At 47.9% G+C, this 13,200-nt stretch overlaps 1 protein-coding gene across 6 annotated transcripts in view; it reads right to left on the bottom strand.

The window, feature by feature from the left end:
- Positions 1 to 10,110: 10,110 nt before the first annotated feature.
- LOC100581804 (ATP-dependent RNA helicase DDX19B) overlaps positions 10,111 to 13,200 on the bottom strand; it is a 39,172-nt gene continuing 36,082 nt past the window's right edge. For 4 of the 6 annotated variants that reach the window (XM_030829409.1, XM_030829404.1, XM_030829417.1 and 1 more), the window contains 2 exons: positions 12,224 to 12,415; positions 10,177 to 11,862 (listed from right to left, as the gene is read on the bottom strand). In XM_030829409.1, the coding sequence (XP_030685269.1) occupies positions 11,801 to 11,862; positions 12,224 to 12,415 (254 nt within the window). In that variant the 3' untranslated portion in view covers positions 10,177 to 11,800. Of the gene's footprint in view, positions 11,863 to 12,223; positions 12,416 to 13,200 lie in introns of all 6 variants that reach the window. The other 2 variants (XR_004033650.1, XR_004033649.1) reach the window with 2 other exon arrangements.

The following is a 13,200-nucleotide window of genomic DNA, read 5'->3' as shown; positions in this document are numbered from 1 at the left end:
TTCTCCTGCCTCAGCCTCCCAAGTAGCTGGAATTACAGGCACACACCACCACGCCCGGATAACGTTTGTATTTTTAGTAGAGATGGAGTTTCACCACGTTGACTAGGCTGGCCTTGAACTTCTGAGCTCAAGGATCTGCCTGCCTGGGCCGCCCAAAGTGCTGGGATTACAGGTGTGAGCCACAGTGCTGGCCTGCTTTTTCTTTTTTATAAGCAGTTCCCAAGGAAGAATAACTATTTTTGTTTGTTTTTTGAGACAGGGTCTTGCTCTGTCACCTAGGCTGGAATGCAGTGGCACGTTCACAGCTCATTGCAGCCTTGATCTCCCAGACTCAAGTGATCCTCCCACCTCAGCTCCCTGGTAGCTGGGACTATAGCAGTATGCCACCACCCCTGGCTAATTTTTGTATGAGAACTTGTGTATCTAAAATATCATGGTATATAAATTATACCTTTCAATAATGTTGATTAAAAATCAAAAAAAAGGGCCAGGCGCGGTGGCTCATGCCTATAACCCCAGCACTTTGGGAGGCCAAGGCAGGTGGATCACCTGAGGTCAGGAGATCGAGACCAGCCTGGCTAACACGGTGAAACCCCATCTCGACTAGAAATACAAAAACAAAATTAGCTGAGCGTGGTGGCGGGTGCCTGTAGTCCCAGCTACTCGCGAGGCTGAGGCAGGAGAATGGCGTGAATCCAGGAGGCGGAGCTTGCAGTGAGCTGAGATCGCGCCACTGCACTTCAGCCTGGGCAACAGAGGGAGGCCGTGTCTCAAAAAAAAAAAAAAATGAGCCGGGCAAGGTGGGGTGCGTCTGTAATCCCAGCTACTCGGGAGAGGCTGAGGTAGGAAAATCACTTGAACTCGGTAGGCAGAGGTTGCAGGAGCGAAGACTGCCCCACTGCACTCCAGCCTGGGTGACAGCAAGACTCTGTCTCAAAAAATAATAATAATGAAATGAAATACATGCAATAACATGGATGAGAGATTTGACATCTCATCGCATCTCGCTCTCTTGGCCAACATCAAGTGGAGAGATTTGACATCTTATAGACATTATATTGCATGAAAGAACCCAGGTACAAAAAGAGTACATATTGCATGATTCCATTCATATAAGCCCAAAACAGGTATGTCTAATCTATAGAGATAGAAATCAGAACAGTGGTTGCCTGGGGATGAGATAGGGTGAGTAGGATTGACTGGAAAGGGGTACAAGGGAACTTCAGGGGTGAGGAAGATGCTCTGTATCTTTTTTTTTTTTTGAGATGGAGTGTTGCTCTGTTTCCAAAGCTGGAGTGCAGTGGCGCAATCTCAGCTCATTGCAACCTCCACTTCCCGAGTTCAAGCGATTCTCCTGTCTCAGCCTCCTGAGTAGCTGGGACTATAGGCGCCCACTACCAGGCCTGGCTAATTTTTTGCATTTTTAGTAGACACAGGGTTTCACCACATTGGCCACATTGGTTTCAAACTCCTGACCTCAAGTGATCCACCCGCATTGGTCTCCTGAAGTGCTGGGATTACAGGTGTGAGCCACCACACCAGCCAAAAATGCTCTATATCTTGATTGAAGCAGTGAGTATACGTGTATACAATTATCAAAACTCATGAAATTTTATACCTACTATCTTTGCATTGTACTCTATGTAAAGTATAGGTAATAGACAAAGCAATGTAATGAAAAAAACCAACTTAAAAAATTCAAGTGGTAATAAATTTATTTGTACCGTTAAAAAGGAGGTTGTGAGGATTTTGTTGTTGTTGTTGGGGGAGACAGGGTCTTGCTCTGTCACTCAAGCTGGAGTGCAGTGGCACAAACACAGCTCACTGCAGCCTCAAACTCCCAGGCTCAAGACATCCTCCCACCTTGGCCTCCCAAAGTGCTGGGATTACAGGTGTGAGCCACTGAGCCAGGCCCACTTCTGTTTTTTTTGTTGTTGTTGTTACAGAGACAGGCCCTTGCCCTGTCACCCATGCTGGAGTACAGTGATGTGATCATAGCTCACTGTAACTTCAAACTCCTGGCCTCAAGCAATCCTCTTGCCTTGGCCTCCCAAAAGCACTGGGATTATAGGTGTGAGCCACTATACCTGGTTCTTAACACACGTTAACAGGGCAGCTTTCTCTGCAGTACCTTCCTGCTGCCAGCTAGGAATTCAGTGGTGATTAAGTTAGATATACTCACTACCCTTACTGGACTTAAATACAAGTGAGGACATACGTTTAACCAAGAGTCCCAAAAGCAGCATGAGGCAAATACACCCTTGTGGTTAAGAGTGTGGGCCTTGGAGCCAGACTAGGCCAAATTATTAGACCTCTCTGTGCCTGCTTATCTGTAAAATAGGAATCAACACCTTTGTTATAAGGAGTGAATGAGAGAATCTATGTAGACCTTCAGAGGTTGCCTGAGATAATGCTGATTCAGGAAGTACAGGGCACTGTGGGAGATTGTGATGGAGGAACCTGCCTGGCATGGTAGCTCACACCTGTAATCCTAGCACCTTGAGAGGCCAAGGTGGGCCGGGGCGGGGGGCGGGGGAGATCACCTGAGGTCAGGAGTTCGAGACCAGCCTGGCCAACATGGTGAAACCCCTGTCTCTACTAAAAATACAGAAATTAGCCAGGTGTGGTGGCAGGCGCCTGTAATCCCAGCTACTCGGGAGGCTGAGGCAGGAGAATCGTTTGAACCCAGGAGGCGGAGGTTGCAGCGAGTCAGGATCATGCTGCTACACTCCAGCCTGGGCAACAGCGAGACTCAGACTCAAAAAAAAAAAACAAAAAAAAAACCCTTCCCGAAGAAGTGATTGTTACCATGGGAACAGGAAGGATTAGGAAAAATGAGATGGAAGGGAAGGACTGAGTGAAGAGGAAAGAGTTCCGTTGAGAGCCCGGAACTCGCAGCCCAGTGATGGAAGAGCAGAGGCGGAACGAGGACTTTACTCACAAAGGGTCGGGGATGCTTCTGCTCACAGGTTGTTTGGGGGCAACTTGGTGGAGCGACAAGACTCCCTCTCCAGGCTCCTCTTCCCACACAGGGTGTCCAGGTCTCTGGAGCTCTTTGCGGGAGAAGGACTTAAGGGGACAAGACTGGCCACAGATGATTTGCCACTGGGTGGAGGAGGGGAGTGTCCTCTGCAGCATCAGAGGACTCTATTTTTAGCCTCTTCTCTCTTCCCTCACACCCATGTTAGCAGGACTCCTAGAGGTGAACACTTTTCACCTCACCCTTAAGTCCTGGCAGTTTCTTTGAATTTTTGTTTCTGCTTTAGAGTGGAGTGGGGGAGAAAATACGGTCCTCAAGTTCTGAGAAACTGGAGGGGAAAAGTCACAGGACCACCAACTTCTCTATGACATAGCCCAGCATCCGAGGAAAGTCCTGCAATAGTGGAGGTGGAGCAGAGGCTATGATCTGGGAAGCAAATGGAGCAGGTGAGTTAAGTAGGTGCCTGATCTGGAGGGCCTCACATGCCACTTAGGAAAAATGTAAATGAGTTGGGAGTCTTCAGCAGGAGTGGGGTAATCACGCTCAAAGGTGGCAGAGATCTTACTGGCTGCTGTGAGACAAAGGAACTGCAGGAAAACCTCAGTGGTGGCATAGGCACCTGCTAGGAAGTTAGTGTAGTAGACCAGATAACCACAGCAATGCAGACCAGGGTGAATTCAGGAAGTATTAGATTGAGGCTACACAGGGTGGCTGACACGTGTAATCCTAGCACTTTGGGAGGCCAAGGCAGAAAGATCACTTGAGGCCAGGAGTTTGAGACCACCCTGGGCAACATAGTGAGACCCCTGTCTCTATAAAAAACTATAAAAAACGAACACCAAAGTATTAAATTTTTTTTTTTTTTTTTTTCAGACAGAGTCTTGCTCTGTCGCCCAGGCTGGAGTGCAGTGGTGTGATCTCGGCTCACTGCAACCTCCACCTCCCGGGTTCAAGCAATTCTTGTGCCTCAGCACCCCCGAGTAGCTGGGATTACAGGCATGTGCCATCATGCCCAGCTAATTTTTGTATTTTTCGTAGAGACGGGGTTTCACTATGTTGGCTAGGCTGGTCTTGAACCGGACTTCAGGTGATCCACCCGCCTTGGCCTTCCAAAGTGCTGGGATTACAGGCATGAGCCACTGCGCCCAGCCAAAAGTATTAGATTGAGCCATATAAAAGTGCTGCTGCTTAGGCCAAAAATTGCCAAACGGGGCAATTTCATTTGGTTTTACCAAATAGATGGTAGAATTATAGGCATGAAGGATGAAGGCTGGCCACAGATACTTCATAGCTTTCCCCACCAGGAGATGAGGTTTCTTTCCCCACCAGTGGGATCTGGGCTGGCCCTGTAGTTAGCCTTCACCCAAAAATGTGACAGAAGTGGCACTGGGAGAGTTCTGACCCCAGGCCTCAACAGACCTTGCAGCTTCTGCTCTTTCCTCTTAGAAAGAGCCCAGAGACCAGATCACAAGGTCAGGAGTTCAAGACCACCCTGACCAACATGATGAAACCCCATCTCTACTAAAAATACAAAAAAAAAAAAATAGCTGGGCATGGTGGTGGGCACCTGTAATCCCAGCTACTAGGGAGGCTGAGGCAGGAGAAACACTTGAACTGGGGAGGCGGAGGTTGCAGTGAGCCGAGATCGTGCCACTGCACTCCAGCCTGGGTGACAGAGCGAGACTCTGTCTGAAAAAAAAAAAAGAGAGAAGGAGCCCAGAGACCATCAACCATCCTGTGAAGATGAAAGCCACGTGGAGAGGCCTAGCAGCCCTAGCTGAGTCCAGATACTAGCTGGGGGGAAGACAGCTGCTTCAGCCAGCCTGGGAGAGACCAGCAGAGCTTTCCAGACAACTCAGAACTGTGAGAAAGGCTGTTGTCTTAAGCCATTGTTTTGGGGCAATTTGCAACACAGCAGTGGATAACTGATATAAAAGGACAGCAGGGCAGGGCAGGAAGATTCATGATGAACCCCAGGCTTCTGGCTTGAGTAACAGGCAATTGCAGTACCATCTTGTGAGGGGAAGTTAGAGGAAGAGCTGAGAGCAGAGCCTGGGTTTTTTGAGTGGTGGTGCTTGGTAGTGGCATATGTTCAATGTTGGACACAAGGACGGGACTCAGAAGATACCCCAAGTGCAAGTGCCATGTGTGCTTTTGTTTTCATGACCCTGGAGCTCAAGGATCAGGTCTTGGTGTAGATTTGGGTGTCACTAGCAGACAAATAATGCCATAGGAATGAACAATGTTGCTTCTGGCAGGGAAAGAGAACCCAGAATAGAGCCATGAGGAACAGGCCCATTTAGGAGGTGAATAAAGGAGAGGTCTGCCAAGAAGACTGAAGTGTTAGAGAGAAGACCAGGAAGCAAAGTGTGCGTCACTTTCCTCCCCAGAAGAGTGGCCAGAGGAAGAGACTGTTGATAGAGTTAAATGCTGCTGAGAAGGCAAATACAACAGGGATTAAAATGTAGCTTTTAAGCTGAGTGTGGTTGCATGCATCTGTAACCACAGCTACTAGGGAGGCTGAGGCAGGAGGATCACTTGAGCTTGGAGTTCAAGGCTGCAGTAAGCTGTGACTATGCCACTGCACTCCAGCCTGGGCAACAAAGTGAGACCCCCCATCTCAAAAAAAAGTGGTTTTCAGATTTGGGACCTGTAAGTCATCAGTGTCTTTCATGAAGACTATTTCAGGAGAGTGGTGGAGCAGAAGGCAAGACTGCAGAGGGATGAGGAATGAGACTCTGCATACAAGCAACCTTACAAGACTTTCTGCCATTAGGCGACATATTAGGCTGAAAGATGAGGAATAGAGGGTTGAATTGTAAAGAGCGGTCAAGTATGAACATGTTAAAATATCAATGAGAAAGAGCTGATGGGGTGGGAGAGGTAGCAAATATGAGGGGAGAGTTGACAGAGCAAGTTTTTAAAAGCCAGGAGAGGGAAGTTGGTGGATTGGCAGAAAAATGTGTATATGGACATACATACATATATATATATATATATTTTTTTTAAGGCAGGGTCTCATTTTGTTACCCAAGCTGGAGTGCAATGGTGCAATCACGGCTTACTGCAGCCTCAAACTCCTGGGGTCAAGTGATCCTCCTGCCTCAGCCTCCCAAGTAGCTGAGACTACAGGCATGAGCCACCACGCCTGGCTAATTTTTAATTTTTTTTTTGTAAAGATGAGGTCTCCCTGTGTCACCCAGGCTGGTGTCAAACTCTTGGGCTCAAGGGATCCTCCTGCCTTGGCCTCCCAAAGTTGCTGAGATTAGGTGTGAGTAATTTCACTCAGCTGAGAAATTTAGACAACAGGGATACATGTCTCACTGGAACAGGAGGGAGAGGGAAGGGCTGGTGCTCATGGAGGAAGTTCTGGTGGCAGAAGGTTGAGGGAGTTTCTGTATTTTAGCCATTTTCTTAGAGTAAGGAGCTTATTTGCTGACAAATAAGGGGGATGATAGGGTTGGAATTATGAGGTGAATAAAAGTGTTGAAATGGTGAGTGAAGTGTGGGGGAGTTAAGCAGAACGGTCCATGAGACTAGAGGTACTGCAGCTTTTTCTGAAGTTGTCCCTTCCATTGATGTTAAATATAAAGTCAGAGTTTTTCGAAGGCAGGGAAAGTTAAAAAAAAATCGAATGAATAAAATATTTAATTTGTTCCTCTGGCATAATCCTACTTGCTATAGAAATTAACAAACCTGGCCAGGCATGGTGGCTCACACTTGTAATCCCAGCACTTTGGGAGGCTGAGGTGAGTTGCTCGCTTGAGGCCAGGAGTTCAAGACCGGTCTGGTCAACGTGGTGAATCCCCGTCTCTACTAAAAATATAAAAATTAGCCGTATATGGTGGCTCACGCCTATAATCCCAGTGCTTTGGGAGGCCGAGGCAGGCAGCTCACCTGAGGTCAGAAGTTCAAGACCTTAGCCAACATGGTGAAACCCCATCTCTACTAAAAATACAAAAATTACCCGGGCATGGTGGCACCTGTGGTCCAGTAACTCAGGAGGCTGAGGCACAAGAATTGCTTAAGCCTGGGAGGCAGAGGTTGCAGAGAGCTGAGATGGCGCCACTGCACTACAGCCTGGGCAACAGAACAAGACTCCATCTCAACAACAACAAAAATACAAAGTGCTTGACACCAAACTTGAGATATTTCAAGAAAACTTCAACCAGTGTGACCGTGAGCACCTCCACCACACCAGTTCAGAATGACTGTAGAGCTCAGCCATGGGCAATCCCAAAGCACAGAATGCTAAACTTTACAACATTAGTCTTGTTAAAACAAAAATACCCAAATACCAGCAATCAAAAACATGCTGCTGTTTCTCCTACCTTCTTTTTCAGGAGATGGGGTCTTGCTCTGTTGCCCAGGCTGGAGTGCAGTGGCATGGATGATGTCTCACTGCAGCCTCAACCCCCCAGGCTCAGGCGATCCTCCCACCTCAGCCTCCCGGGTAGCTGGGACTGTAGGCATGTGTCAGCACACTTGGCTAATTTTTTTATAATTTTTTATTTTTTATAGATGGGGTCTCACTGTGTTGCCCAGGCTGTTCTCAAACCCTTGGCCTCAAGCAGTCCATCTGCCCTGGCCTCTCAGAGTGCTGGGATTACAGGAGTGAGCCACTGTGCCTGGCTTAATTTTCTTTTTTAAACTTTTTAAGAAACAAGATATCGCTATTTGCCCAGAATGGTCTGGAACTCCTGGCTTCCAGTGATCCTCATGCCTCAGCCTCCCAAGTAGCTGGGATTATAGGTGTGACACTCTGCACCCAGCTGTTTCCTTCTTATACTCATTAATGATTTCTTGGTAATATGAAAACTTCATAATTAAGTTCAATTAACATGAATTATTATTAATCTTCATGTTAATCCTCAATTCAGGTTAATCTTCAATTAAAATAATATATCAACAATTAGTTCTTATGCATACAGCCAGTGAATGACACTCAAGAAAAATAATAAAATGCATTACTTATAGATAATGAATATATCCAGAATTTTCCATTGGGCCAAACATTCCTTTTCCCAAGTTTCTCTGTTCTAGAGCAGTTTATCATTTATTTTTTCTTTTTTTTTTTTTGAGATGAAGTCTCACTCTGTCGCCCAGGCTGGAGTACAGTGGCAAGGTCTCGGCTCACTGCAACCTCTGCCTCCCAGGTTCAAGCAACTCTCCTGCCTCAGCCTCCCAAGTAGCTGGGATTACAGGCATGCACCACCACACCCAGCTAATTTTTGTATTTTTAGTAGAGATGGAGTTTCACCATGTTGGCCAAGCTGGTCTCAAACTCCTGACCTCCGGTGATTCACCCACCTTGGCATCCCAAAGTGCTGGGATTACAGGCATGAGCCACTGCACCTGGTGTTTTTTTCTCTTTTTTTGAGTCAGAGTCTTGCTCTGTCATCCAGGCTGGAGTGCAACGGCACAATTGTAACTCACTGCAGCCTTGAACTCCTGGGCTCAGGCAATCCGCCTGCCTCAGCCTCCCCAGTAGCTGGGACTCCCAGGCATGAACTACCATGCATGGCTAATTTTTTAAAAAATTATTTTGTGGAGACAGGGTCTCACTTTGTTACCTAGGCTGGTCTTGAACTCTTGGGCTCAAGCAGTCCTCCTGCCTCAGCCTCCCAAAGTGCTGAGATTACAGGCATGAGTCAACCCACCCAGCTATCATTTCATATATAGGTGCTTACTAAAATCAGTAGAAGAATCCCTGGGGACCAAAGCTCACCAAGCTCAATGCAGATTTACATCACTGTTGGCTCTAGGCTACACAGGGTCACAGAGGCACCTATGGCCCTGGGAGCTAGGCACTGGCACGAATTAATATGGAAGGAATAAGGAAGAAATATGAGCTGTAATAACGCTGGGGTGACATTCCAGAACCATCCGCAACAGTGGGACTTACCTTTTTAAAAGACACATACTCTTTTGGGAGTCTCCCCAGGAAAATACATTTTTTGTTGTTGTTTTTTGAGACGGAGTCTTGCTCTGTTGCCCAGGCTGGAGTGCAGTGGCGCGATCTCAGCTCACTGCAAGCTCCGCCTCCTGGGTTCTGGCCATTCTCCTGCCTCAGCCTCCCAAGTAGCTGGGACTACAGGCGCCTGCTACCACGCCCAGCTAATTTTTTGTATTTTTAGTAGAGACGGGGTTTCACTGTGTTAGCCAGGATGGTCTTGATCCCCTGACCTCATGATCCGCCCACCTCGGCCTCCCAAAGTGCTAGGATTACAGGCGTGAGCCATCAAGCCTGGCCTTTTTGTTTTGTTTTGTTTTGTTTTTTGAGACAGTATTGCTCTTGTTGCCCAGGCTGGAGTGCACTGGCACAATTTCAGCTCACCGCAACCTCCGCCTCCCAGGTTCAAGCGATTCTCCTGCCTCGGCCTTCCAAAGTAACTGGGATTATAGGCACGCACCACCAAGCCCAGCTAATTTTGTATTTTTAGTAGAGATAGGGTTTCTCCATGTGGGTCAGGCTGGTCTCGAACTCCCGATCTCAGGTGATCCACCCACCTAGGCCTACCAAAGTGCTGGGATTACAGACATGAGCCACTGCACCCGGCCAGGAAAATACATTTAAACTCAAACTACTGCATATATACTTCATAGACTCCATGAAACCCATCCAGTGAATTCTTAGAGGTCCAAGACCCCTGATTAATAACTGTTGGCTGGGTGCGGTGGCTCACGCCTATAATTCTGGCACTTTGGGAGGCCAAGGTGGGTGGATCACTTGAGGTCAGGAGTTCAAGACCAGCCTGGCCAACATGGTAAAACCCCATCTCTACTAAAAATACAAAAATTAGCTGGGTGCGGAGGTGTGCACCTGTAGTCCTAGGAGGCTAAGGCAGGAGAATCACTTGAACCTGGGAGGCAGAGGTTACAGTGAGCTGAGGTCGTGCCATGGCACTCCAGCCTGAGCAACAGAGTGAGACTCTGTCTCCAAAAAAAAAGAAAGAACTGTTGACTTATACTTCTACCAGATTCCCATTCCTCCTGCTGTCAAAGAGTCTGCAGCACTCTGTTTCCCACTTTCCTTCTCAGACTTGGGGCTACACCAGTAGAGAGGTCGTATGTGCTGTGAGAAGGTGGGAGTCTGCTCTGCCTGTGGCCTACTAAAGAGTCTATACTTCTTTAATTATTGCCCTTGTTTTTAGTATTTCAGGGTTGGTCCACAGGACTCAGGGAAGGAGAAAAAATTATAAAAATTTCTTTTCTTATTACAAGAATTCCAAGATGTGTCAGAGTTGACCGGAAGCATAGAGAAGACTACATAGTCAAGTACCCACCAGGGGAATGTGGTAGAATTGGCAGTCTGTTGGTCTCTTTGTAATGTCAGATTAAAGAAATCACCTGAAGGCTGACATTGGCCCCCTTCCCTTCCCAGGAGGCAGATCTGGCCTAAATACAGAGATGCCTACAAGGAAGACCTAGGATCACAATCGTTCTTAGCACATCAAACTCTTCTTCCAGGTCCTAGAGAAAGTGGCCACTCTATACCAAAGCCAAAGAACTGCAGAGTACTCCTCTCGGTTGGGGTTTCATATTGCTCTTGCAATTCAGTTTCCTCTCATCTTTGCTGTCATTTTGTGTGTACCAACAGCCTTGGCCAGGTATGAGAAGTGTCCATTACTATTGTTTGCTCTGACTGTCTTGCACACAGATGCCAAGTAAGGCTGGAGCAAAGGCCTTGGTGATACTCTTGCCTTGGACAGATAAATGGTGGTAGTGTAGCTAGTCCCTCAGTTGCACCTGTATTCCAAAGGCAGTAAACACAGATGTTCAGAAGCCCTTTATAATCAAGATGTCAAATATCTGAAATTGTTCCCCAGCTCTGACAAAACTTACCTTCTGGGTGTGGAGACAAAACAAGAATTTGTGACTACTGCTGATCACGTCTAGAACTGCCTTGAGGCTGGCCATGAGAGACTTGAAACCACAACTTTCACTGAGGATCTAAACCTCAGATCACATTTGTTTGGGGCTACTGTGGGTTAAGGGGATATTAAGGATGTAAAAAGGATGTTGCAAATGCTCATGAGACCAGGTTTTGTGGCACGCTAGGGCCACCACTAATTCTCCATGATGACTTCTCCACAGGACTTGCTTAAGCACAGGCACAGGACCCACCCATAATCAGATGTGCACTCTACACAGACTGCACCCACCGAAAACAGGTCACAGTCCTGTGACACAAACCCATATACACAACCGAGAGGTTGGCATTTTGGTCCATGCTTATTTAACAAATCCCCTTCTGCTGTGGGCACTAGGACAGGGGGCTGGCAATACTCAGATGAGCTGTCTTACCCCCAAGTCCAAAGTAGCAGCTCTCAGGCCTCCTCTGCTGCCTCATGCCATTGCAAACATGATGGCCGGGCTTACACACCTATCTTACTGGAGGCCTCCCTCTCTGTGTTCCCTTTTCACCGCTATTCCATTACTTCCACAGGAGCTGGAGGCTGCCCCGTCCACTCAAAGCCAGAGAACAAGCAGAGGCTGCCACAGGAGATCCTGGGCAAGTAATCAGTCACAGCATCTAGATTAGCAATGAAGGAAACGCTGGCCAAATTAAAAGATGAAACTTCCAAAAGGTAAATCTCTGTGTATTCATGCCTAATCTTCCAAGGTTGTGTAAATAATTTTTTTCTACCATCCCTCATCATTTGCATACATTTTTGTCAAGTCCAAACATAATTTGAAGTGAGGTAGGTAGTTTCTCTCTACTTGTGCCGTTGTCCTTGTTGTGGCCTGTGCCCTGAACACACTTGTCTCCTGTGCAGGGGCAGTGCCAGGGCTGGCACCAGTGGCTGGTGGAGCTTCTCAGTTGGCTATTTTCTCAATCTCGTCCAAATCATCCGTGTCCAATCTTTCTATCTTCTTATCTGGGGGAAAAATACACAAGTCTCTACCCTGCCCAGGAATGTGCCCCACCTCGGGCCACAGCAATCATTCATTCAGCCCCAAAGGCTCCGGGTGCCTGAGCAGGGGGCAGCAGGGCCCCTAGTCACTGACAGCAACAGTCAGAGCCCCACGCCCCAAAGCCCTCTCACAGGGGAGCTGTCCTTGGAGTCCCTGGGTCCTGAAGTCTCCAGGTGTGCTCCCTGAGAACTGCCATATGGTCAGAAAGGTGGGGAGTGTGCCAGGGACAGAGCCCCTCTCGGGGCTACAGAAGATCCTACCCCTTTCCCCACCCCGCCCCCCTTAGCAAAGGGTGCCAGGCACAGGAACCTCCCCGGGACTCACTAAAATGCTCCTGGATTCTGTTCAGGATGTTCATGCTGTGCTTGCTGTCCACCATGTTCACTGCCAGGCCCCTCTTGCCAAAGCGGCCCGTGCGCCCGATCCGGTGCAGGTAGGTCTCGTTGTCAGGGTTCCCGTCCTTGTCCACGGGAAGATCAAAGTTGATGACGACAGACACTTGTTCAACATCGATGCCTGTAGGAAGGAGAGTTGGAGGCTGAGAGGACTAAGGACAGGAGGCAAATCAGTCATGTGGTCCATCCATAATGGAGCATGACTCAGCATTAAGGGAACACGGCACTAATAGATGTGCATGACGTTGAGTGCAGGAAGCCAGATCCGAAAGTCCGTGCAGTACGAGATTCAGATGATGCCCCAAAGCAAAGCTACAGGCATAGAAACCAAACTAGCAGGGGTCAGGGGGTGGGGTGCAGGGAGAGGTGATGAATGAGTCCCTGAGAGTTGGAGACAGAAGTAAGGACAGGAGACAAAAATCACTGTTGTCCACAGGTAAGTCAATGCATACCAACTTTGGGTAGAGGGAAAGAATTTGGGGGGCCGAGTGCAGTGGCTCATACCGGTAATCCTAGCACTTTGGGAGGCCGAGGCAGGCAGATCATCTGAGGTCAAGAGTTCGAGACTAGCCTGGCCAACGCTGCAAAACCCCATCTGTACTAAAAATACAAAAATTAGCTGGGCTTGGTGGCAGGCACCTGTAATCCCAGCTACTCGGGAGGCTGAGGCGGGAGAATCACCTAAACCTAAGAGGTGGAGGTTACAGTGAGCTGAGATTGTGCCACTGCACTCCAGCCTGGGCCATGGAGTGAGACTCTGTCTCAAAATAAATAAATAGATAAATTTGGGACAAGCCAACTCTGGGAATTGGGTACAAGAGAGGGCACATACAGGCATACAGCAGAACCTGGAGGAAAAGAACAAAACTTTGGTAGGTGCCAAGAAAATTATGAAATCAGTCAGTA

This window comes from Nomascus leucogenys, chromosome 2, assembly GCF_006542625.1.
Source record: "Nomascus leucogenys isolate Asia chromosome 2, Asia_NLE_v1, whole genome shotgun sequence".
In the NCBI taxonomy this organism is placed as follows: Eukaryota; Metazoa; Chordata; class Mammalia; order Primates; family Hylobatidae; genus Nomascus; species Nomascus leucogenys.
Note: the sequence above shows the minus strand (reverse complement) of the source record. Positions and strands in the feature narration are given on the sequence as shown.